Here is a 25477-nt window from a genome sequence, read left to right as displayed (position 1 = left end):
ACTTTACGCCTCAGCCAGTCAAACTGATTATGTGCCTCAGTCTACCCCCTCAAAAAGCAGCAGAGCTAGCATTTAGCAGCAGGTTCACAGTTTGCTTTGTGTTTGAACTAAAGGTTAAAATTAAGATTAGCACAGTCTTTTCTTACTTTTTTGATTTTGGGATGCTTTTTAATGTTTATTTCTGTGTAACCTTTAAAACTGCTGTTTTTACTCTTGGTTAATAGTGATGCTTGAAAATATTTGATGAATTTGTGGGTAGTTTTGTGTTATATTCTATCCCAAGTTTACTGACTTAACACTCCAAACAGTGTTTATTATTGCTATGTTTTTCTTTTTCATTCTAAAACTTATATAAATGTCAATTGTGAAGGCCTTTTATACGTGGTGATGGTGTGTCATGTGAAATAAAATACTCTCTGACCCAACAGCGCATCTGCATTTTGTCCTTTGTTTATCCATGAAGTAATTCATTGGTTACATAACTGTCAAGCAAAAGCAAACTTTGAACCATTTCTATGCAGACGACTCTCAGTTATACATGCTGTCATTGTGCAGCATTATTACATGGTGCTAATTTTGATGGCCTCTGAAATAATATTACGCAGACTGCTAATGATCTAGGAACAATATTTGATGCTAAGCTCTGTTTTGATGATTAAGTCATAACTGTTGTTCAGTCATGTTTCTTTCCAGCTCAAGTTAATGTCTAAAATTGAAATTTCTCCTCAATTGACACTCCACCATCTTCAGTTGGCACAGAACGCTGCAGCTCGACTCATTACTGGAACAAGAAGGCACCATCACATCACCCCTGTGGTTGCTTCCGTGCACTGGCTCCCTTTAGATGTCAACTTGATTTCAAAATTAAATTGCTTACTTTTAAAGGCCTTAAACTGCCTTGCTCCCAGTTACATTTTCTCGATCTGTTGACCTAGTATGTGCCCTCTTGACCATTAAGCTGCATGGATGGAGCCCTGCTGGTTACTCCCAGGTTACTGTGTCAAAGAGTGATCTGGCTACTAGCCCCACACAATGAAGCTTTCTGCATACTGAACTCTGACACACTAAGTCTCTGGCTTCTTTTAAATCTCATCTTCAAACATTTTTTAAAAGCTTTTGGAAATATTTGATACAAGTTTTATTTACGCTGTTTTCATTTCTATATATTTTAATCTTGTTCAGTTCATTTTATTGTCTTTTCCTTATTTCATCTGCCTTATCTGCTTTGGTCTTTTGTATAGCAATGTGTAATGGAATAACGTTTACATTGACAGAATGTAAAATAAACCTAATTAATTAAACCTAGATTTAAGTCAAATTATACCGTTTTTGCAATTGGAGCAATTAGTTTTCATTGCAGTTTATATCACTTTAATTACTTAGGTTTTTTGTTTTTGTTTTTTTTTTCAGTAAAATGTTTGCATTTGATCAATGATTTGGCACACATCAACATGCATTTTTTTTTTTTTTTTTTTAAATTATGAAAGGTACAACATACAACAACCAGCATTAACAAAACATCATGTGACAAACTAAGGGAAACGTTGAAACGGATCAGAGGCAAGGCACACGCTGACGTGGCAGGCAGGCAACTGAAACACATAAGCACACTAAAAATGGCAGTTCATGAAAAGACATTAGTAAACTCACGAGGCGAGGGGATGGTGTAGCAAATACTCACACTTGTAAGAATCACAAAAATGGCAAAAATTCAGGACAATCCAGAAACAGGTAGGAGAGAGCTCACCCCGTTTATCTTGTGCCTTAATCAGTGTCATGGGCATCAGATGTGCACCTGTGGAGACGGAGCACAATAGGCACGTCATAATGTGTTGTTGGACAATGGTCAGTCAGCAGCTTTGATCGTGCAGGATGTTACCTTAATCAGTAGATGAGTACATACGTGGTGTCGTGGTCAGCAGAATAACACATACATACACCTAATCAAATGACATAGTTAATCATTTGGCTTTGGTAGTGAATGCTTACGACTGAGTAAAGAGAAGATGAAATGATTTGATTCACAATTGAGGAACAGAAAAGATGAATAATAAGAAATCCCATTACATTCCCCCATTTGATCGTATTATGCTCACAAACCACTAATGAAACTATACTCAATCATTGAACACAAAAATGCCTAATCATCAATCGCTAAGCAATATTTCAGATTAAACAGTGGTGTCAACAAACTTGAAGGGCAACATAGGGTGGAATCCAGTCCAGAGAGGAATAATCTTTCGACTGAATCGTGAACTGTCCTGTAGAGGATTTGACTGGTGGCGTGACTAAAGTTTTGGTGCAAGATATAGCACAACAGATTAAAACCATAAATACTGTCAGGAAAACAAGTCAGCAGTGTCACAGTCCAACCTCCCTCAGTCAGCGAGGACCACAGACTCCATTTCTCAAAGTCCTTGGTCCACTCTTCGTGCAGCAGGTCATTGAGGAGTGAGACAACATGAGTCATGTTGTCTGTAATGTCTGGAATGTAAGTGCAGCAGTCAGTACGTATAATATGGCAGATCCCTCCTTGTCTGGCAAACATCATATCCATTGCCAACCTGTTTTGCAGTGCCACATTTATATCAGCTTTGCAATATAGCAGGTACCACACCATCCGGGACTTAGAGATTGGTACACATGTTGTCCACATACCCACACACACTCTCTCAGTGATCCATAGCCATCACCAGAGGGTAGCAGAAGCATAGGATTGTCGTTGCGTGGGCAGGTCAAGCTAACAGTGCCTGTCAGGTTCGAAGAAGCAATGTATGGTGTTCTGTGTTTGCATGAGGTTGTGTTACCGTTTCCCCATACTGCCCCGCAGGTGGCCATGACTGTCTGCTTGCACCATGATATCCCCAGGAAGTGCTCTTGCTCAGTGAAGCATTTCCTAGTTAAACAGACAGTTCTTTGTTGTTGGGTGGGGTTTGTTGTCATGATAGATTGATTGGATTGAACCTCTCGTTGTGTCACCTGTGTCATGTTCCAGAATCTGGCCATTGCACCCCCATAATTGGTGATGCTGATGTTGCACATGTCAATGTTCTCAGTCAGGTCTGCCACAGTGCTATTCTGCAGGGAAACCCCCAGGGTGAAGGCTACCATGACGCCTAGGGTCAGTGGTCGTTGCGTCACAGGTATTGCGGCCCCCACTCCGTGAGGAAGTTGAGTGCAGACATAGCAACTGTTGTTTGTAACCCTTCTGGTTGTTGATAGTACTACAGCGTACCAGGAATTTTCCTCAAGCCTCAGCGGGGAGCGAGTAGACTCAGGCAGCAAGTCACTCCTCCTGCAGTTGTATGTTCTGCAGCTGCTGTTTTAGTTTTTGCACCTCTGTTATTGGTTGGCTGAGATGTGCCTTGTTGCAGGAGCAGTAGCAGGGCAATGGTGACAGTGAGCGGGAATATGCTGCTAATTCCTCTACATCTGTCACTCCTCCAGTGCCACTGTAAATTTGTTGGCATCATCGCATCAGGTGTGGCACCTCAGCTTACCCCGCTGCCTCTTCGTGAGTTTGACAAACGTATCATCTCATTGTTATCCACACCCCTCTCTCCCTCGCAAACACAAGGTCAGAGAGAACGTTGATTCACTTAGTGATGCTCAGCACGCTTGATGGTGTCTCGTCCATGTTCTCAGGAACGCATTTGCAGTGGCTGGCGTGCATCTTGGTGGCCCGTTCTGCGACTTTCACTGCTGTTTCCGTGGTGAGGAGGATTTGGAAAGGTCCGTAACACCCGCTTACTTTCCAGTTCTTTCTCCTCAGATCCTTCACTACGACCAAATCAGCTGATTCTAGGTTGTGTAGTTGTTGCTCCATGGCTTTTGGCAGGGTGTCCTTGGCCTGTTTGTGGATATCAGAAAGCACAGAAGACAGGTTTGCACAATAACGTAACATTTCATCTTCACACTGGCTGGTATGGGGACGTTGCCCCTTAGTCCGTACAATCCCTGTATTCATTGGCCCTGCAAAGAGGATTTCAAATGGGCTGAGGCTGTTTCTACTTCTGACCCTAACTCTCATGTGCATCAAAACAATCGGTAGTGCTTTTGTCCGAGTTAAACCAGTTTCCTCACAACATTTAGCCAACTTGCTTTTCAATGTACCATTCTCTCTCTCAACAGTCCCGCCGCTTGCCAGATGAGCACAATGTTGCCTCATTTCAATGCCAAAATACTCATCGACACTCTTCAGGGCCATGCTCATGAAAAGTGTACCATTGTCAGACAAGATCTTACCTGGAATTCCCCATCTGGGAATTATTTCTCTGATTAAAGCTTTCGCTACAGCTGCTGAATCTCGTTTAGAGGTGAGAAACACCTCCACCCATTAGGAAAACATGTCAACAAGTATTTATTTCCTTTGCTAGGTGTTAGCTCAGTGAAGTCCATTTGTAAGTGATGAAAAGGTTTTTGTAGTGGTGGATGAGCACACTTAGTGGCACACGTTGTTGTTGTTGTGGTTGTTGCATTTCTCGAGGCCCGTCCAAACAGTTTCAAGTCGGCATTCTGCAAAGGTGTATACTGCAGATCAGGCCTGGGGGAGCAAGCTTCAGTTATGACTGCCATGCAGTCGTGTGGTTGTCCATCATCTGTTGAAGGGAGAAAGGTTGCAGGGTTAAGAACACTGAGCCACCTTGCTGTTGACAGGTGAGAGGTTTTCTGTTCAAGCAAAATCACTGAAACAGCATGTGGGACCACTAGATTGAGATCAGCATAGCCTACAATGTCACGTGATGCTATCAGAGCTTTTTCAGCTGCTGCCACAGTTCTGAGACATGTAGGGAGTCCTGCAGCAACCGAGTCAAGTTTTGCTGGTTGTGCCTCAATTTCTGTATAGCTTGGGATCCACTGTCTGCACTATGACATTATCAGCTAGCTCGTTCAGGAGAGCAAGTGTGTTTTGTACACACGCTTCTTTTGTGGGAGAGCAAATCATGAAGTCATCCACATATTGCAAAAGAACACTGCCAGCTGGTAAGTTGAGTGAATCTAGGTTGTCTTTTAAGGCTGCATTAAAAATGGTTGGAGATTCAGTGTAACCTTGACAGAGCCGCAAGAAAGTGTACATTTTGGATTCAAATAGACATGCAAACCAAAATTGGCTGTATTAATCTGCTGGGATACTGAAAAATGCATTTGTGAGGTCAGCAACGGAGAACCATTTACTATCAGATGGAACTTGAGAGAGGACTGTATGTGGATTTGGTACATTTGGTGCATGTGTGTGGACTGCTGCATTTACTGCTTGCATATCCTGTACAAATCTCCACTCATCAGGTTGTCCAGCATCCCTGATTTTCTTTACAGGAAAGACTGGTGATCGTACAGGAGATTTTTCACATGGAATGATTACTCCTGCTTCAATGAGGGATTCAAACACTGGTTTGATACCCTCAACTGCGTCTTCTTTCAAAGGATATTGATTTTTGCATGGCCTGTATGAGGATTTTGGTGTGATCACAAACGGTTCGGCACCTTTTAATCAGTCCTACATCATATTTGCATTTTGCCCACAAACATGATGGTACCTCATTTAACTCAGGAATTTCAGAGATATCTTTTATGAAAGTGTGACTGCCGAAGAATGAATCAAAATCTTTTACTCCTGTGTCTGTTTGGAATTCTGTTTCTGGAGTGAGCTTAACAGTCCCTACCACTGTTACTACAGCAAAAAACCTTTTTCGGTGCACCTTTAGATGCAGGTGGAAATCCCCATCAGGATGTTTTTCCCCACCCAGAGGCCTCATTGCTTGCTTTTATCCAAGGTCCCAAGTCCTTCCATCTTTTATTTTTGGGTTTGACCAGTGAAACATGGGGGTCGGAGTGTGGTACCCTGAACAGACTTTGAGAAGATGGTTTAGACAGAGTTACTGACACAGCACATTGATTGTGTGTCCAGTATAACCAGTTTAGTTCAAGTGTGTGCCTGTCCTGATATGTCCGATACCATGTGTCCTCAAACTCACTGTCTGCTCCCTGAGAGATGTAAGAAGTGCAGTGCAGGTTTTGTGAGGTCATGATGTCAGTGTGTGGGTCTGTAGTGAGTGCCTTTGCCTCTTGTATCAGTGTGTTGACACAGTTGGGTGCAGTGTCTGGAATCTTCCACTGATAAGCATACATTAGGTCTTCCCCACGATATCTGACAAAGGAATTTGTTTGTCACAACAATACCTTGGGGAGTGGAAAACAAAACAATGCCTAGCTGATACATTAAATCTCTAAACAGATTTACAGGACAGTGTCTTGACAGCAGAAATGAATGTTTAAGCTTCCCCTCATCATTATCCTGACATCAGATTGGGGTTGTATACTTCTATGGGAGTGCCTGATACGCCCCCAGTCTCTGCATACCTGCCGCTTAGTTTTGGGGTTGGGCTGATATCTTTCTGAATGATAACTGATTCTGTGGCACCTGAGTCTACCAAAAAAGTGATGTTTTGTCCCTCAACTATGAGTGTGTATTTTGGCATTTTCTTGTATGCCTTGTGTGTGAAATTTATGAATTTTTTTATCAATTTTTTTGTGTAGACTCCAGATGTTGAATGGCTTGTGAGATAAGTTGTTGCTCATGGGGTGTGTCTATTTCTGCTGTCTTTTGCATTTTTGCTTATCTGCTGTGTGGAGTGATGTGCTGTCTCAGCCTGTGTGTCATAACCAGATGAGTCCGTCACTGCCCTCTGCTCTACCCCTAGTCAATTGGCCCCGGGCCCATTCTCGACTTCCTTGTTTTTTGGACAGTCTTAAGCCCAATGCCCCATTATTTCACACGTAAAACAAGCACCAGGTGCCCCACGGCCTGCCCCCGTCTTCTGTTGTAACTTCCTCAGCCGCCGCCGGACTCGCGTCAAAGTCCTCTTCTTCCGTTTTGGTATTCAAGTGCTGTGAGTTGTGCCATGTGCAATTTGTCTGTCTGCTGTGCATTCCTTTCTTCTTTTCTGTCAGGAAATTCTCTGCATGTATGGCATGTCTTTTAGATGTCTCAAGATTGCCATAGTCCCATGTCAGACAGTATGTTTAACCCTCTAACTGATTTCTGACTTGATGCCATTAATGAAGCAGTCTCATAGGCGAGCCTCCCATGGGGTAACTGGGTTGGCCCCCCCATGGCAGTTGGCCTTTGGACCCCACTGTGTTTGTTGTAGACCTCTGTGAGTTGGTTGAGATAATCAGACACGGTCTCATTTTCCCCCCGTTTGCAAGCTGATATCTTTCCCATACCCAGTCTTAGAGGGAAGCTGTTCTGATTCTATCACAGAGCTCAGTCACTTCATTGGCCATGTCGGGTGAACCAATCTTTGATCTTCTATGGGGAAATTTCAGACCACTTTGCCCATTTATTCCCCATTTGGACCATGAGCAGCCATTGCAGTTCATTGGTAGAGGGTCTGAATCGTTGACAAAGTGTCCAGTTGTGTTGCAAACTCATCTTCCCCATCCTGGACTGAGGGGAGGTAAGTGGCAGATTCTTTCATGGCGTTGTATGTCCATTGTCTGAAGATTAGCTGAGGGTTTCCGTCTCCTCCTGCTACTTCAACCATCGGTGCAACCAACACAGAGTCTGAGCGAGGGGTGTAGTCTGTTGAACTGAAAATGGTGCCATGTCATGTGTTGTGCATGTCCCATGAGGAGGGGTTGTGCGGTGCACAATACTTGCTAACATAAGGTGGAGGTCTCCTCCTGGGTCTGCAGCTGGTGTTGGCTGTCTTCTGGGCAGAGCTGAGTCCAGATCAGGATCTAGTTTGAGGTGCTGAGACGCAGACATTAGTGTAGCTTTCCCTACCTTTTGTTTTCTGTCCCTGATATTGGCTTCAGTGAGTCAACAATCAAAAACTTCCAAATTTGCTTTAAACACTTTCTTCGCTCTTTTGCTTTGCCTGACTGATTTTTTCCTTTGCTGTTATAGTTGGACTTTCAGATGTTCTAATTGTTGTAGACTAAAACTGCCAGTACATGGAACACTCCTGAACCAGATTTTAATTTGGTCAGTACTTTGTTCATCATATGTTGTGATCATAAACTGAATATTGGGAGAGAACATCAGAGTGCATTTTCAGATGCTTTACTTTCAGCTGTTAGAACCCATTGTTGAAAACTAAAAGGAGAGACATGGGATGACGTGACAAGAGTGACGTCACGTCATCTGCAACCAACCGACATTTCAATGTGCTCCGTGTTGATTTTTCCGCTGAGAAAAATGGCGGAGTACGTACCTTCATCAATATGCGCTGTTTCTTCAACTCCGTTGACCGTGTGGACCAACTGCGCATGCGCGTTACCCTGGCAACGTAAAGCGTAGACACTGATAGAAAGTGAAGATTGTACGTACAGTGAATTAATCATATTTACATTTTAATCAATAATAATAATTTAGCCCAGGCTTCAAACCAGAAAGTCTAGATTTTTTATTGTCGTTCTTTCTAATTACGTGAATGAAAAAAAACGCATTGGATGAAGGACGGCTTGGTTATACTTTCTTCAGTGTACTCTTGTATCTTTTTATTTGATATTTAGTTGTAGCTACTTCGCATTTATCACTGACTTCACAGTATGCTATCCTGTATTCTAACGTCTAACTCTCTAAATGAGGATGTCTCCTCGATAGTGAGACAAAAGTTGATGAATAGGGCCCATTCAATCACCCAGCCACAGTTCAGTTCGATGTGTTTGTGGTGACGCGGCGCCTCGTTTGGAAATTCGGATGAGATCAGAATGTCAAAAAAAGGGGGGGGGGGGGGGGCTGGCGTGTGAAAGGGTAGAAAGTGAAAGTAAAGTTTCACAAGGACAGCGAGTGCCAGGACCGGAGCTACCGCACAGCACGGTGGAGCTTTTAATGCCTAGTCACTACCAGCATATGGCTTTTCATTCAGCGTGTGTCCGGGCTGCTTTCACTCCTCTGTGACCGTCCGTGAGCTGCTGGACTCTTGAAGGATAAGACCACTCCGACGCGCAGTCGCTCTCTGAATGTCTCTGACGCGCTTTGTCTCCTGAGGTCTGCAGAGCTGCCAGGGCTGCCGTGTGTGCAGGAGGGACAGGTGACACAAATCTTGAGTTCCTCATAGTCACCAGGGAATATCTCAGGAGGAAATGTTTTTTTTTTGTGTGTGTGTGTGTGTGTGTGTGTGTGTGTGTGTGTGTGTGTGTGTGTGTGTGTGTGTGTGTGTGTGTGTGTGTGTGTGAGTGAGTGCGCGCGCGCGCGCGCTCCTCTGGAACGCCTGTGAGAACATATGGAGATAGAGGGGGAAACCACGTTATCTTATTATATTTCAGTCTATCAGCTTGATCAGGTCCAGCCAGCCGCTTTGCCAGAGCTTTGTTTTGCTATTTTGCGGGTATTTATGTTCTTGCCTCCCTCCTTTCCTTTCTTCCTTCTCAACATTCCTGCATTTGGATTGAGAGGTGACCCAGAGCTTGTAAATCAGTATGTCCCCTCACATCTGAAGCAACATTTGTGAAATCCTTTTGGCTTATATGGCGAATATTGCAGAGGATTTACAGTAAAAAAAAAATATCTGCCCATGTATTAAGAAAATTTGGCAAAATGTTTCATTTTGGACACATTTCATCACAGAAATTTGTGAGAAATCAGGTTTATGACATGTAATCATGTCAGGTACAGTCACAATGAAATATAATCCTGTCAGTTCTTCACTTTGTGCAGTAAAATGAGTTTGAATAGAAGAGGAATAGTAATAAACAGGTTATATGTGTGGCAGTTTGGAAACATGTGTTTCTGCTTGTGTGTCCTCTGAATTCTTTCTGTGACATGTTAGCTTTGTACTGCATTCACTGCTTCAAAGTAAAAGACCACAGTAAAAGCCACACCTTCTAAGACGCAGTCTGGAGTGAGGGACAAGCAGGAAGCCCAGAGGGTGGTGTGGAGCTGTAGTAGGTCTCTAATGTATGCAGGCACACGGCAGTTCAGAAGTCCAAAGGCAAGTTCAGACTGAACCCAGGCAGATTTTTTTTGCTGGAATTGTGTGCATGAATTTGACGACTGGAGTGCTTTTGGTGAAAACGTAGTGACTCATGGTGGTGCCATGTCATTTAGGAAACCCATTTGTGGTGAAACAAAATGGATTTCCTGGCATGGGTCCATTTGTCCTCTTAGATCATAGGATAAATAATGGATAGATAATTTCTTTGTTGATGAGAGTGTCCTGATCCATCAAACCCCCATTACACAGATCATGAGCAGTCACTCGATGGTTTGATGGATTCTTTTGTTATTTGATGTCATTATGAGCAGTCCCTGTCTATTGTCATTGCTACTGTTTGAGATCAGGTTCGTGACAGACCCAACAACGCACCCAAATATTGCCGTTAATTCAACTTTCCTGTGTTTTCTCCTTCTCTTGTGTGAGTCTAGATGGTCACGGTGGCAGCATGACATCGTGGAGATATGTGACCCACCTGTTTCTCTTCGTAAGTGAATAAATAAAGGTTTACATTTAGAAACACTATCAGCTGGTATACGTGCATTACGGTACGGTGTAACTGATGATGCATATTTGACGTGCTTTCTGCTAGGTGTTCCTAAGCAAGATCAACCTGTCAAAAGAGGACTGTTACGACTACTTCGACATAGATTCATGGGTACGAGTTTTTTATTTTTAATTCAGTGGTCAGTTGTTTAATTGTTGCATTTGTAGGACACCAGCAAAATGAAAATGTTAAGGCAATAATGTATCTTCCTCTGAGCTTATGTTTTCAGAGCTTTATATGTCTGAATAGTTTTTAATTAGGAGGTACAACAACATTAAATGTATCTGACAAATTCTACACAGAGTGGCTTGTCTGAAACAGCTCTACACCCTTAAAAGTAGCATAATATTTTTCCATATATCAAAGATCCAAACCAACGGTTTGTTGCCCCGTCTCACAGTGCTTTCCTCTCCACACAGCGTGTCTGTGGCATTCAGCCCCAAGCTGCTTCATTTCAGCTGAAGTTGTTTAGTTTCTTGTTCTTTTTTGTAGTTGGTAGCCAAGGCTAAATGTAGGCACCAAAACTACTTGTTAAAGTTTTGGAAAAGATCATTGTTTAGCTTAAAATTACTACTAATTACTACTTACTTACTACTCAAACCCTGTCTCTTGTGTGTTGTCCCAGTATGTCAGATGGCCAGTACACTGCTGACCTCAGCTGCTTTAAAGAACACTTTCTGAAAACTTTCTTACTTTCTGAAACAGTTAGAAGGGTCAAGACTGTGCAGTAAAACTGTGACCACTGTAAAATCATTGAAGCAATCAAACTAGATGAAGCTGTGAATAATCGGCAACCCTCTTGGAACCCTTTTGGAACCCTCTATGGACCCCTGGTAACCTTTCTGCAGCACTGTGATCAGGAACAGAACAATTATAATAATGATGAAAATTGACAGTCAAATCTTCTGTTTGTCCACGTCTCTGTTCCACTTTCAAGGCAAAAAATCTGACAGAAACCATCTCCCTCGTCAAAACGAAGCATTCACAGGTAACTTCCTGGAACAGATTGCATACGAATGTTGATGCATTTTATTCAACAAGGTCTGGCCTGCGTTGCGTCTGACAAAGTGTGCTCTTCCAAATACAGGACATAGTGGAATGCACTGTAGAGAGAGAGTGCCTGCAGAGAGGAAAGCTATGTTACATACTGTATCAGTGCTTTGAAAGAACGGTGAGTGAACAGCGCCAGCTTTTTACTGCCATTTCCATCACCTCTTCACCTTCATGTTTGTTTTTCCTTTTTTGGATTGTGACTTTCTCACTCTTCCAAGGGCCAAGCTTATGAATTGTTGTATTTCTTTCCCATCCCAGGTCGAGCTACAGAACATCAGTGAGAAGTGTGAGGGGGACACTTCTCAGACTGTCCCTTTCTATCACTTCATGTGCCTGACAGCCAAAGCTTCGAACCTCACTCCTAAAGGTATCACTCATACAGATATTACAGATGGTGCTGGAGGTAAAATACTCACGCTGCAGTGAACTGAGACATTTGACTCAAACTGTGAACTGATGTGAAAAACTGTCTGTCCATTAAGTGCTAAATTGAAGTGCTGTTAAAACTGCAAAACTCACTGTTTGCTTTTCTGTTTTTCTTGCATCACAGGCTGTGAATACGGTGAGTGCACATGCTGCATTGTGAGTGTGAGTGTTAGTGTGTGGTCTGTGATGCACATGTTGAAAAGTGTGTGTCTCCATGTGCCTGCCTAGACAGACGTGTTTGTGCAGGCACCAGAACATTTCTGTTCTATCAGGTGTTTTTATTGACTCATATACATATGTTAATGACCGTCAGTGATATTGAATTATTGATTCTTTTTTAGAGACTACATGTGAGCTCTATTCAGAAAGACCCTGCCCTGGTAAGTCACACCCTTTGTTTAGAAGTGTTTAAGTGTTAGGTGATGCTGTCCCATCAGCATGCCATCCCAGAAATTATGCTCGCTGTTCCCAAACCACCTCCATATTCCAAATGTACCGAGTCTGATCACTCAGGAAACCATGGATACATATGTAACCATCAGCGTGATCTTTGCTCTGACTGTTTGATTATTAAGTCATGAGTTTTGTGGGGAATATTGTCTCATTTAAAACCACACACTTTGTTGCATTTTCATCTTAAAATGGATTCAGTTCACGTCTTTCTCATCAATCTACACACAACACTCCACAATGTCAAAGCAAAGAGTTTTTATTAATAAAAATGGACTAATAAAAGACTGCAATATCCCATACAGTAAGTATTCAGACACTTCACTCAGTACTTGGTTAAAGCAGCTTTGGCAGCAGTGACAGCCTCAAGTCTTCTCAGAAATGATCGCACAGGCGTGGCACACCTTTGTTTTGGAAGTTTCTCCCATTCTTCTTGGTAGAATTGTTCAAGTTCAATCAGGTTGGATGGGGAGTGTCGGCCATTTTCACCGGAAATGCCTTGTTAAGTTCAGGTCCAGACTTTGGCAGAGCCACTCCAGGACTTTCGCAGTCTTCCTGAAGCCACTCCTGTGTTTTCTTTGGGTCGTTGTCTTGTTGAAATGTAAACTTTCAGTCCAGCCTGAGAACCTGAGCACTCTGGAAAAAGCTTTCACTCTGATTGCTCTGTATTTTTCTGCATCCATCTTTGCCTCCATCCTGATGAGTCTCACAGTGCCTGGAGCAGAAAAACATCCCCACAGCACGACGCTGCCGCCACCGTGTTGGACTGCAGGCATGGTATTAATGAGGTGACGCTCAGTGCCTGGCTTCCTCCACACATGCTGTTGGGAATTATGCCACACAGGTTTCACTTCTCATGGTCTGAGAGTCATTCTGGCTGTCATGTGCCTTTTCATGAGCAATGGCTTCTGTCTTGTCACTCTACCATAAAAGCCTGATTGTTGGAGCGCTGCACTGATGGTTGTCCTTCTATAAGTTTCAACCATCCCCACAAAGGAGCTCTGGATCTGGATCTCAGTCACAGTGACCTTTAGCTTCTTGGTTACCTGTCTGACCAAAGCCCTTCATCCCTGATTGCTCAGTTTGCCTGGATGGCCAGATCTAGGGAGACCGCTGGTGATTCCAAACCATTTGAGAACGATGGAGGCTGTCATGCTCCTCAACACCTCCGATGCTGCAGAAATATTCTTGTATCCTTCCCCAGATCTGTGCCTTGACACAATCCTACATCAAAGGTCTACAGACAATTTTCTGGACCTCATGACTTTTCACTCTGACATACAAGCATCTCAAGGACCAATGATAGAGGTAGGATGCACCAGAGCTCAGCTGTGAGTGTCATAACAAAGTGTCTGAAGACTTGAGTGAATAATGGGATGTTTCAGTCTTTTATAACACACATATGTGTGTGTGTGTGTGTGTGTGTGTGTGTGTGTGTGTGTGTGTGTGTGTGTGTGTGTGTGTGTGTGTGTGTGTGTGTGTGTGTGTGTGTGTGTGTGTGTGTATATATTTATATACAGACATGCATATATGTACACATAAACACACACTGATATATATACATATGATTTACATAATGCATATATGGTATGTCGACATGTGTATGTGTGTATATATATTAAGCAGTGCATCCTCTGGCTTACATTGACAATACTATTTTCAGTGCAACTTTAAATGTTGCATTAAAGGGGCAGGAAACTTGATTTAGAATTGCACTTCATGTTACTTTATTTGTACCTGTAGGTAGATCCTTGGTTCTCCCATATCTGTGTGCAGCTATTCATGTGAAAACATCAAATAAAAAAATCAAGCGAAATGCTAACACCAGCATGCTAACATGCTCGCAACCCCTAGGAATCCTCTTTAAAAAGTTCAGCAGCTAAATTCACGGCTTTAAAACACAGATGAAAGAACATGGCAATATTTACGGTCGATGATGAATACGGATGGTTGATCAAAATACTTGCCGACCTCTAGACATCATTGCAACAGGAGAGCCCAGAAAATTGTTAATTTCAGAATCAGAATCAGATTTGGCTTTATTGGCCAAGTATGTGTGCACACACAGGGAGCTTGTCTCAGTTAAAACATTGCACTCAGTGTACTCGCATAGGAAAAAAAGAAGAAGAAGTGTGAGGGAAGGGGTTCTTAGCTGAACTGTTTGGTTTGGATTTATTATATTTTTCTTACTGATTATGTCAGAGGTACCTTCACACACATTTCATTTAATCTCTTATAAAACATAGGCTTGTGATTTTATACAGACTGTTGCCTCCTTTAACAAACTTTCACAATTTACATTTACATGGAGATGAACATCACAGAAACAACAGAGCCATGGAGCATAGCTTGCTGTCGTGACACTCAGTTACAGAACTGATCCATCACGTACAACAAAGTGACTCAACAACCCATGAGTGACAAAACAAGCTTTTTATTTCACCCTGTGTGTTCCATATTTTCCACTGACAGAGAGCGGGATGAGTTAATCTAACAATGCTGTTTAGCATTACACATGCATCACGTGTGTATATCCAGTTAACACTTCACTTGGAGAAAACTCAGCTGGCATTTTTGAGTTTCCTGTACCTTTGACTACTGCATTTAATTTTCCCAAGTCTACAAACATTGTTAGTTCTGCCTCATACTGTAAGATGCTATCACTGACTGACTGACGGCCTGCCTGCAGTTTTTGATCAGACAACACCACCACCACCAACAACAACACCAACAACAACACCAACAACAACACTGCCACCGACAACAACACCGCCAGAAAGAACAACAGCAGCAACAACAGTGTTGCCACCAACAGCGCCAGCAACAACAACCGCACTGCCACTAAAAGCAGCGTCACTGCCGCCATCACCAACAACAGTCGCACAGTGTGCAGGTAGCGGAGCCAATGGTAAGCTATGTCAATGGAGCATTATATGGCCACTGGAAAGACTCATTCATGGTTAACTGATTTTTTTTTAAATTGAAATCATCTATCAGAAAACCTCAAACGTAGTTCCTTTCAAGAGTTTAGCTTGCGCGCTGAGTTAGTGCTGAAAGTACATTCAGTTGCAGACGACCATAATAATAATTTTACCACTGTTTGACAGTCCTGGATGCTTTCCATGCAGAAGCAGCTGTGCATAGCTCTTTATCAGGTGTGGAAGTGCATGTCTGGTCAACTTTCCTACCTCACTGGTTAAATAAACCCAGACCATACCAAACTGATTCAATCAAACCATAAACAATTAATGATAATTAAATGGTGTGTGACCATGGTGTTAGACTGATAATGCTCTTTTATGTTTCCCCTCTGTCGCTTTGAGATAACCAACAAGTCACAAAGCCATTTCCATTCATGAAGCAGCATTCTATGTGCATGTACTGCATTTAATATGCATATATGAATCCATGGTTTTCTAGTGGTTGAAACAACATTTGTAGCTGCATGGGCCCTGCCTCTGACAGCAGGCGGCTGCATGCAGTCAGAGCGGATGGGATACTAGACTGAGACTTGCTTGCTCCTTGTACTTTTTATACATACTGTTTTCAGCTTTCACAGTTTTTCTAGAGGGCCACCCAAGAAATCCCTAGATTTAATATTGTTTGCTTATCTTTGAATAAAACTGAGGGGATCTCAAACAAACTAAAATTCCTGGGTTGATGAGGTTTATATCAGTCAGAAAAAGTACAACAGTAATCTGTCATACACTGCATGTTTGCATCTATAATGAAAAGTTTCTTTTATCTTTCCAAAGGCCAAACATTGCATTTCAAGGATGACACAGGTAAGCTTTTTCACTCAACTGAAATATACATTTGAGTCAATACAAATATGTCAGAGAGTTCAATCTATGAAATGTAAAAACTGTGTCTTCAGACTGCTGAATGATGTGTCTGACCAACAGTCCAAAAACCAAAGATTTTCACTTTCCAAACAAAGATAAACTCCAAGTCTGCTCATGTGAGCTGAGCAGGATTTTGTTCAGAAATGACTTGTTGTTAGTCTTGTCATTATTTGCGAGATGTTACGAGAGTGCTGTAGTGGGCGGACTCCCATACCCATGTTTAGATATAGCATGTTTTTACTGCCTTTTACTGCCTCATGGTCCATACTGGTCAAGATAAGTCATGTAACAAATGGCAGCATGTGTTGTAAACGCAGGCAGGATGTAAAAAGAAGTAACTAAGCATTGGTATCCCTGCCTTACACTGTAAGTTTGTACTTACAGTACAGTGCACTGATATTGTTTTTGTTTGTTTGTTTTTTTGTCTCCCCATAGACAATAATAATGCAGAAGAAAAAAGACAAGAAAAGAACACAGGTAACCTTTTTTCCCTCATTAAAATTTGCACATTTGAGTTGATATGAATATGGTTGGTGCGTGGCAGCGTATAGTTAGCTTGGCTATGTAGAAACACCATGATCAGACAGGATGGTGAATTACTGCTCACTCAGAGGAGATTAAATTTAGTAGTGCTGCACAAGAGCCGCTTTTGTGGTCATCTGGTGCTGTTTGCCAAATGCCAAATATGGAAAAGATTCAGAGAAAGTTCTTTTTATTTATCATTTATGATCTTTTAAAGGTCAGCAGGTGAGCTGGCAAGCCATATTTGCCTTGACAGCATTAGACAAGTATATATAGGTTGCTCTTATGAAGTCAGCAGGGCTAAAACTAATGTACATTGCTTTATATATATGGTCCATTTATTTGTATAAGTTGTTTTTTGTGGTGCCCTAATACTAGCCTGGAGCCTTTAACATTACCCAGCAGCAGCCTCTGAGCTCTGGTCTCACCTTGTTAATTATTGTACTTACCCTGTTTCTCTGCTAACTGAAGTCATGTTGTCAAATGATGTACTGTCATAGTGTAGAAGCAGTTTTATTGGTTTGCTGGCATTAACAGAAGTTGTCTCTGATCTCTCCTTAACCAGAAATCTTAACCCTGAGGATATTATTAATTATATCTGCGGTCTTCCATCTGGTCGTGCCTCTGGCTCTTTACCTTTACCTGCGCCCTCAGAGGAGACAAGAATGCATAGAGTCGGTGAGTGAGAGTAAAATCATGTCTGTTACTTGATGGTAATGGTGTTCAGGCGACAGCTAGTTCAGGAGCCTCGCTTGTGGAGTGTAGCCCCAAGAGCATTTTGGAGCGCATGTTGCACTTTCCCAGTGGAAGCTCCTCGATTGTTTAAACAGTTACTTAACGTCCCTTGGAAATCTTGCCCTTGCTGGCTTCCTGTGTTTTAACTTCTCACCTTGCTGCACTGAGGGGCAGGCAGTAAGTGATTTAGCAGATCGAGCCACCAACAAAAAGTTTTAGGAGAGATGTGACTACAGATTAGTTACAGTTAATCAGTGCTTTGAATAAATAAATGAAACCTTGTTCATGGTGCAAAAAGCAATCTACACAGCATGGCAACAAATGTGTTTTAATTTCCTTTTCAGAGTGGAGTCTGTGTGTCGAATGGAGCCTCATCAGAAGCTCAGCCAATGTCAGAGTTGAAGGTACTTGTAGATACTTTTCAACCTGACTCCCACTCTTTCTTCATAGTAGGAGTCAGTCTTCCTGGTAGTCCTCCAGTATTGATGTTATGAGCAACAATCACTTTTGCTTAGTCATGCTAGTTGAGTCATGCTATTCTAACTGATGATTTACTGTATGAAGCTGCTCTGTATCTGATCTTCTTACCCTGAAACATGAACAGCATGACTGATCTTACCACAGGGGGTAAAGATAAAATGAGGAAATGATATTTAACCACCTCTGTCACTGGGCCAAGTCCAAAACGTGGTCACAGTCAAATAAAACACATTAAGTGCAATGAATTATTAACAGACTAGCAGGGAAGAGGTCTGCTGTCGAGCGTTCTTTTCCCTGATCACAGAAAAAAACTCTACTTGGAATGATGGAATTGTGAATTATTAACAAAATAATATGTAAAACTAAGGTAACTCTGACTTCTGATATGTGACTTTAAAGAGAAATTAATAGATTTGAAGCATGTTCATGTCAAAAATAGTCGACAACTGCAGTTCAAAAAAGAGAGATGCACTCAGTACGACAGCTTTGGAAAAAGACTAAATCTAATAATAAACAGTTTCTGCAGCAGCTAAATTTGGTGCAGATAAGTTGGAAAAAAAAAGCTTGCCCATACAATAAAACAGTATGTTCAATACAGATAAATGACGCTGCAATACAATGCCACAAAACATGCATTATGTATAAAAATACTTCTCATTATCACAAAAGATTTAATGACCTTACTGCAAATAAACTCTTCAAGACAGTTTATCAGCAATCAGAATCCCTAAAAAACATGTTGATGAAACTTTATTTCTTCATCATGAATATGAAGTTTAATTTGACCATTAATTAATGGCCATAGAAACATATTGTGGTCTGTTACGACCATAGTTACTGTTCATTTTTGAATGGTGAACACTATCAAATGCTCTCAACAGGTCTGAAAACACACCTGTCGCATGCTCACTGTTATTGAAGGGTCTATGTATTCTATCAGTAAGTTCTAAAAGTGCCAAAGAAGTTGAATGATTTTTTACCAAATCCATACTGATGATGCAGGGAATCTGTCTTTAAGGGTTCCAGGATTTCTTTTAGACACTGGTTTTTCCAAAATCTTCCAAAAGCGATATTGAATTTGGATGCTAGTTTGTAAAGGATTGTTGGTCAACTTCAGCCATTTTTAGGTTGTATGTATGTATGTATGGTACTAATTTTCATCATGAAACAATGAACGTCAAAGGCTCAATAACAGGAGTCATCATGACCCAGAGCTGATTTTTGGCAAAGTTGTGTCATTCACTAACAATGGAAGAGAGCCCTTTATATAATCTGGTGGATTAACTTTTCTGCACCAACACTTGAAAAGAAATTGAACCTTAAAGCTTCATCTAATACTTCATGTTCCCAACCTCTGATAACGATCAAGTGAAGTTTCTACAAGCTAATTCTAACACTGTCATGACACACATTAATCGTGAAACAATGACTGTCTTGAAGGACGGAAATGAAAGCAAACATCATGGTGGGAAGAAGTGTCAATAATACACACAAACTGCAAAAACGAACAAAAGAATATAAAAACATCCCGTTTGCGTCATTTCTGTTTTGTTCTGTATTTGAATTTTTTAACTTGTGTCATAACCTTTTGTGAGTGACTCTGAACTGCTGCAGGGTTGTTGCAGTGCTATAGATATTAAAGTAATGCTAAGTACCTTTGAGACTGACCGTGGTCATATTTAAGTGATCAGACCATACAACCAACCTGTCCAAACCTTCTTTTCCTGTGGTGAAACACGTTCATCTGAACTAAACTGATGTTCCCTCTCTTTCAGTCAAACGCACTGCAGGCATCTAGAAGTGGGAATGAAGTAGAGACCTCACATTTAATGCAGGTAATTAGAAATGCAGAATGTGATATCTGGACTTTCATACACAGACACACACGCCGCATTGCCCAGGGTTTTGGACCTTTACCTATAGTTTGATCCAACAATTCCAAACAAAAAAGATATCTGTGTCTGTAGCTGCTAGATGCTGGAGGAATCTCTAACGTGGGCCTGAAGTTTACTACAGTCTGTGTAGACCTGCAGAGCTGCAGAGTGGATTTGACACTAACAGCGACCCTTTCACCTTAATCTGGGTCATTGTTTGGTGCTAATTATCTTATGCTTAATATTCCTTAATGTATTCAATCTTTGCATTTTGCTTAAGATAAGTGCCATAAGTGTTTGTTAGTAAGTCAATTATTTGGTCAGTAATTGTGTCTTGTGTGCCAGTGCTGCACAGCTTACAGTGCCCGCCCCACACACACACACACACACACACACACACACACACACACACACACACACACACACACACACACACACACACACACACACACACACACACACACACACACCGGATGGACTGGCTGGCACAAAATGTAGTACAAATATTGACAGTTCCCACACAATATATCCAAATGAGCTTGGTGATCCCTGAGTGTAGTACATGTCTACACTTTAGTGCTAATTAGCAGATGCTAGCACACTAACATGCAACACTAAGATGGTGGAAATGGTGACATCTTTATCCTTCTATGCCACTGTTTGTGCCTTTTTTTAGTACTTGCTGGCTGTACCACTTAATTTCCCTGGCGTGGGATCAGTTTTGTCTTATCTTATCCTTTACTTGCAACACATTAGCATGGCGATAGACTCCTAGTCTTGTCAATGGATAGACACTTATCTCTCTCTCTCTCTCTCTCTCTCTCTCTCTCTCTCTCTCTCTCTCTCTCTCTCTCTCTCTCTCTGTCATACAGCCCCCTGAGTGTAACTCCATCATTCAGTTCATATGAGCAAAGATGACTCTGTTGGAAACAATACTCTACTTTAACGACCCTACTGAAGAGCTGGATGACTGTGGTTTGCATACCTCGGGGCCCGCATTAGACAGCATGAACTCTAAGATGAAGCTTCACTTCAGACAGGAAGAGGAGTGAGAGTGAAAGAGCTGCAGCGTGTCAGCTCATTCATCCACGCTGCAGTCTCTCATCAAGGTGGACTAATGCATTACCAAAGTGAAATGAAGTCAAAGATTAGAGTACTGAGCTCCTTGTCTGCATCAAATATTGAGAAATTTGTCTCCTGTGACAAATATGACCCACCAGAAACAAGACTATTAATCAGGGGGTTTGTTTTTTCCACAGACAACAGAGAGGGCGATAGGATATAATCACCTGAATGAGTATTAGCCACCCAAATTGATATTAGAATCACGAAAGAACACGGTACAGGCCTTATCAGTTTGTCTTTTGGTAGACAGACAGGTAACTATAGGATGACATCAGAGCAGCAAAGCTGGCAGAGCTCCCACAGGTGTGTACATCTGTTTGCAGCAACATTTGTAAAATACACCCGCTGTTGAGTGTGGTATACTACTACTGATGTTATGTTGTTTTTGATGCATGGAGAAGGTGATGTGATGTGACATAGAGGCAACGCTTGCATAAGTAACCAGGACAGATAATACCTGACCGGCCCGTCTGTGTTTCTCAGTGAGGAGGGAGTAAATGTGCATCCAGTTTCTGTGTTACATTAACCTTCTATACCAGTTTGTATATCAGGTATAAATAACAAACATTACAGCTTTAATGTCCACATTAATAAGGTGTGTTTACTCACTAGCTTCTTCCTCACTCCCATCTCAGCCTGCTGTTCAGTGCAGTTCAACTAAAGCAGGCTCTTCAACTGCACAAGAAGAGAAGGAAGAAATGCTCAAGGCTTATTTAGCTGTAGAAATGACTACTCAGTCCAATCAGCTTTCTCCTCACTGAGCCATTTTCAGTTTTTGTTTCTGTTTTTGTTTTTTTGTTTTAGAAAAGTGCTGACTGTGTGACACCAGTTTTCCTTTCTGTAACAGCTGGACAGAGCAGCTGATGAAGTTCTCTGGGCATCAGACCCAAACAAGCACTTGTGCTTAATGCTTTTTTTTTTTCTTTTGATGATGAAGATAAAGTTGAAATGCTGGTCATCCATCAAAGAAACAGAAATGCGTCTTTAGTTGAGTTGCCAGGAGAAATATATACGTTTCTGCCCTCAACATTTTCAACGTCAGCCTGCTGACACATGACAATGATAGCTGAAAATAATATTTAATAATGGTAAAATATTTTTTCAATTTTTGTTACATCCCATCTGCCCCTCATTATGTTCAGAATACTGTCAGACTTACAGTCCTGCCTGCTCGTCTTGTGCTTTTTTGCAGTCATTGAATATGTTTAGCCGTTTAGGAAGTGTGTTGCCTCGCTTTTATACATTTTTTCTAATTCATCTGGGTTATTTATGGTTTTTTTAACAGACTGAATCGTCACCATGTGCCTGTGGGTGTGTGCTGTGGTTTTATGCACATAGCTATGATTAATGCACTTATACTGACTACTTAGTCATGAATGATAATATATAGACTGAAATATGAGAATGTTGAGGAGGCAGAGCTGAACTGGAGACAGCCCAAATCTCACTGGCTGGGATAAATCTCGATGGGTGGAGCCTACAGGTAAGGTCACAAATCATAAAGGAGTTACTAAATTTCTAAAAAGTCATTTCAGTTTGCTCGCTTCCTGAGTGCAATCCACTGAGGTTGAACTCATCACCCCTCACAACTGTTCCATGAGACCAAAGTTGACTTTGGAAGAGTGTTTTTCATTTTGGCAGCATATTTCTGCGTCATGTTGTGAATAGGAACCAGAACATGTAAGCTGTGCCAGGTCTCTGTTTGTACTATTTAATGCCTGTGGCAGTTTTGAAATGTATGTATTTTGTAACAATGTGAAGTGATGCATTCGTACCAGTGGTCAAACTTGGTTATACTTTGTGCGGAATTGTTATGTGATTGTAGCTTCTTTCAAACTATTCTGATAGCACACATATTGACCCTGTCCAGGTGAAAGTGAGTGTTTCGTCAGGCCCATTCACCTCAGCGTACTGAGCTCCCCTCCTTTGCTCTGTGCTGCAGTACATGTCAGAAATGTTAAGATTCTCAACATCGTACTTTTAAAATGTGCATAAAACCTGACATTGCTTACAAATAAAGCCATTCTATTCTGATGTTGCTTGTTGGTGGTCATACATTTCCCCCTTACAATTACAAACAGTACTTAACAACTGTCTTTTTTCAGATAACAACACTATTGTGTTCCAAATTGTCAAATTGTTTGCGGTCAGACATTGCACTTCTGAGAGCAAGGGCACTGTGCACATCTATTCAAGGTTTTATTACCTCTTAAAATAAGGGAAACATGCCAGCTGACAGTTTCTTATTAACACGTTGTCGGTCCAATTTTTGGTCTCTTATTATCTGTGCTCTGGTCTCCTGATGTAAATTTTTGTCTCTTTAGTGGCTCAGTGTTCTACCATGTTCACCAGGTAATCACTCATTGGATGTCTGCTGTTTGGTGCTGGGCAAGCAGTGTACAATGGGTTTATCAGAGCTTTTAGCTGAAAACAGCTGCCTGTGTCTGGACACTACACTGATGAGAGTCAGGAGACTGAATCAAAACAGTAAAGATGCGGCCCTTAAAATCAAAACAACATGCTGAAAGACACTAAAACCTGACCCTCTGGAGAGCTGAGCTGTACTGCAGAGTCTGATGCTAATTTCTTTGAGTTCAGGGTGGCTTCAGTTTACATGAAGTGATTTCAAATCTGTCTTTGAGTGTCCTGTACCTGCGCAAATGAATTGTCTTTGCATTATCTTAATCTGAAAAGGTCAAACACTACCTCACATTTAGTCCATTGTGTGGATTTGGAACTGTTTCAATTTCTTGCACTTTTTTAAATAAGAAAGAGGTCAGAAGTAGTTTATGAATACATGCACTGCAGCTGGGGGAGAGACATGCACATGCAGTAAAATGATGCTTACCTGAAGCTATATGCAGTTTCGTGTGTAATAATGTAGCAAAAGGGGCTGCTCATAATGAAATAACTATTTAGCTTAATAATCAGCTTGTGAAACTCCCTGCCGTGCTATGCTGCCTGCTTCCAGTGGATCTGTTCTCAAATAGAGCAGCTCATAAAGTTTTCTGGGCATCAGACTCAAATAAGTCACTGTAAGTGGGAGAGACATGAGCTCGTACACATGATTTTCCCTGAGTTGATGTGTAGTGCCAGCACCCATTGCTATCTGTACAATTTACAGGCATGTTGATTTTCCAGCAGTGAAACCACACATTTCTGCACAGTCCTGTAAAATCACATATTTATGTAAACATATCAGACATACAGAACATACAGCTGAGTTTCAACAAAACAGAACAGAAGGATGGCAATGCTTAGCATTCCCCAAACATGTCTCACTGATGAATGCCTTCCAGGCTGGGAGCTGCTCCAGCCCATAGGATGCTTTCTGTGACCATAAGGTCATTATTGTTTCCTGAAAACCTCCAAGTACTTGCCATCACACACTGACAGGGAAAACCTGGAACTTGGAGCAGCCTGGCTGAGTCAAAAGTCAAGTTAGAATGCTGACTTGAATTCATGGTCAGCACTGCAGTGAAAATCACATTATGTTTGTCCACAACATACATGTTAAACTATCTGTGATCAGGGTATAAACAATATTGCATGATGAACCATTGAACAGTTTACTCAAAAGGTAAACAATAATATGAGGGCAATATAATAGCGCTAAAGTGGCCCAAATTCCCTGAAGAATCCTTACAAAATAAATGCATATATCAAATGTGATTAAAGATAACTGCATAAAGTAAGTCTGAGATCATTTCAGCATTCTACAAGTGTCTCAATGTTACGGAAGCCCATAGGGGACTTATTTAAAATGATAACGCAAACTTGAAATGAAAATGAAAATGTAATTCCATGATCGCATTATAATTTTCCATTTTTGTATGTGTTATTTGGGTCAAAGTTAAAATGAAAATGTATACATACTGTACATACATACTCATATGGATGTAGGATGACCATATTAAACAGAATGAAAGTAGGATTAAACATCAATTTTCAATGGAAAATTAGAATGCTCTCAGGGAAGTTTGCATTATCCTTTTAATTAAATCCTCTATGGGCTTCCATAACATATTAAACCACTGTAGAGAGGTACTTTAACATTTCTAGTGTTGAGGTTTCTGAAGAAAACAAAATCTATTAGCATTTTTTAATTTTTTTTTTTAGTGGCTCTTGTGCTTAACTTTGCCAGAACTGCAGCCCTGAACTGTATTTGGAGTGGAGACCTCTCTTTCTATCTTAATTTATCCTGGCTCAGTAATGTAGCTTTTTACAGACCCCAGCGGAACAATTCTGGTGAAGAGGTGAGAGGTGAATTTCTTTCTGTAACAGTAAACACAATGCATGGGTCTGTTGTGTTGCAACTGTGTTACATTCAGCTTCACTCAATATTCAGACCTCATGAAGAGTAACATTAACCTAACTGCTATGGCAGCACTATAAACAGCATGGCTATGATTAGGTACTGGCACTCCCTCACACATGTTTGCAGTCTCTGGCAGGAAAGGCTCAGCTACAACACAG

The 25477-nt window shown here is 41.4% G+C and overlaps 2 protein-coding genes across 2 annotated transcripts in view; one reads left to right on the top strand and one right to left on the bottom strand.

The window, feature by feature from the left end:
• syt5a (synaptotagmin Va) overlaps positions 1 to 25477 on the bottom strand; it is an 86305-nt gene that overhangs the window by 17612 nt on the left and 43216 nt on the right. The window lies entirely within an intron of this gene.
• Positions 8804 to 15317, top strand: LOC139343136 (GATA zinc finger domain-containing protein 12-like). Its single transcript, XM_070980611.1, has 8 exons — positions 8804 to 9041; positions 10365 to 10431; positions 10537 to 10602; positions 11429 to 11479; positions 11579 to 11662; positions 11803 to 11947; positions 12095 to 12106; positions 15121 to 15317. The coding sequence occupies exons 2-8, from the start codon at positions 10393 to 10395 to the stop codon at positions 15315 to 15317; spliced, it is 594 nt and encodes a 197-aa protein (XP_070836712.1). The 5' UTR covers positions 8804 to 9041; positions 10365 to 10392.

The sequence above is a fragment of the Chaetodon trifascialis genome, chromosome 15 (assembly GCF_039877785.1).
Source record: "Chaetodon trifascialis isolate fChaTrf1 chromosome 15, fChaTrf1.hap1, whole genome shotgun sequence".
NCBI lineage: Eukaryota > Metazoa > Chordata > Actinopteri > Chaetodontiformes > Chaetodontidae > Chaetodon > Chaetodon trifascialis.
The sequence above is the reverse complement of the archived record's forward strand: the minus strand, read 5'-3'. Positions and strand labels throughout refer to the sequence as shown.

Bases quoted from the DNA above. Each gene is read 5' to 3' on its own strand.
- LOC139343136 (XM_070980611.1), top strand. From the start codon at position 10,393: ATGACATCGTGGAGATATGTGACCCACCTGTTTCTCTTC. The intron at 10,432-10,536 runs GTAAGTGAATAA...GCTTTCTGCTAG, and splicing joins TGACCCACCTGTTTCTCTTC to GTGTTCCTAAGCAAGATCAA. The intron at 11,480-11,578 runs GTAACTTCCTGG...TTCCAAATACAG, and splicing joins TCAAAACGAAGCATTCACAG to GACATAGTGGAATGCACTGT.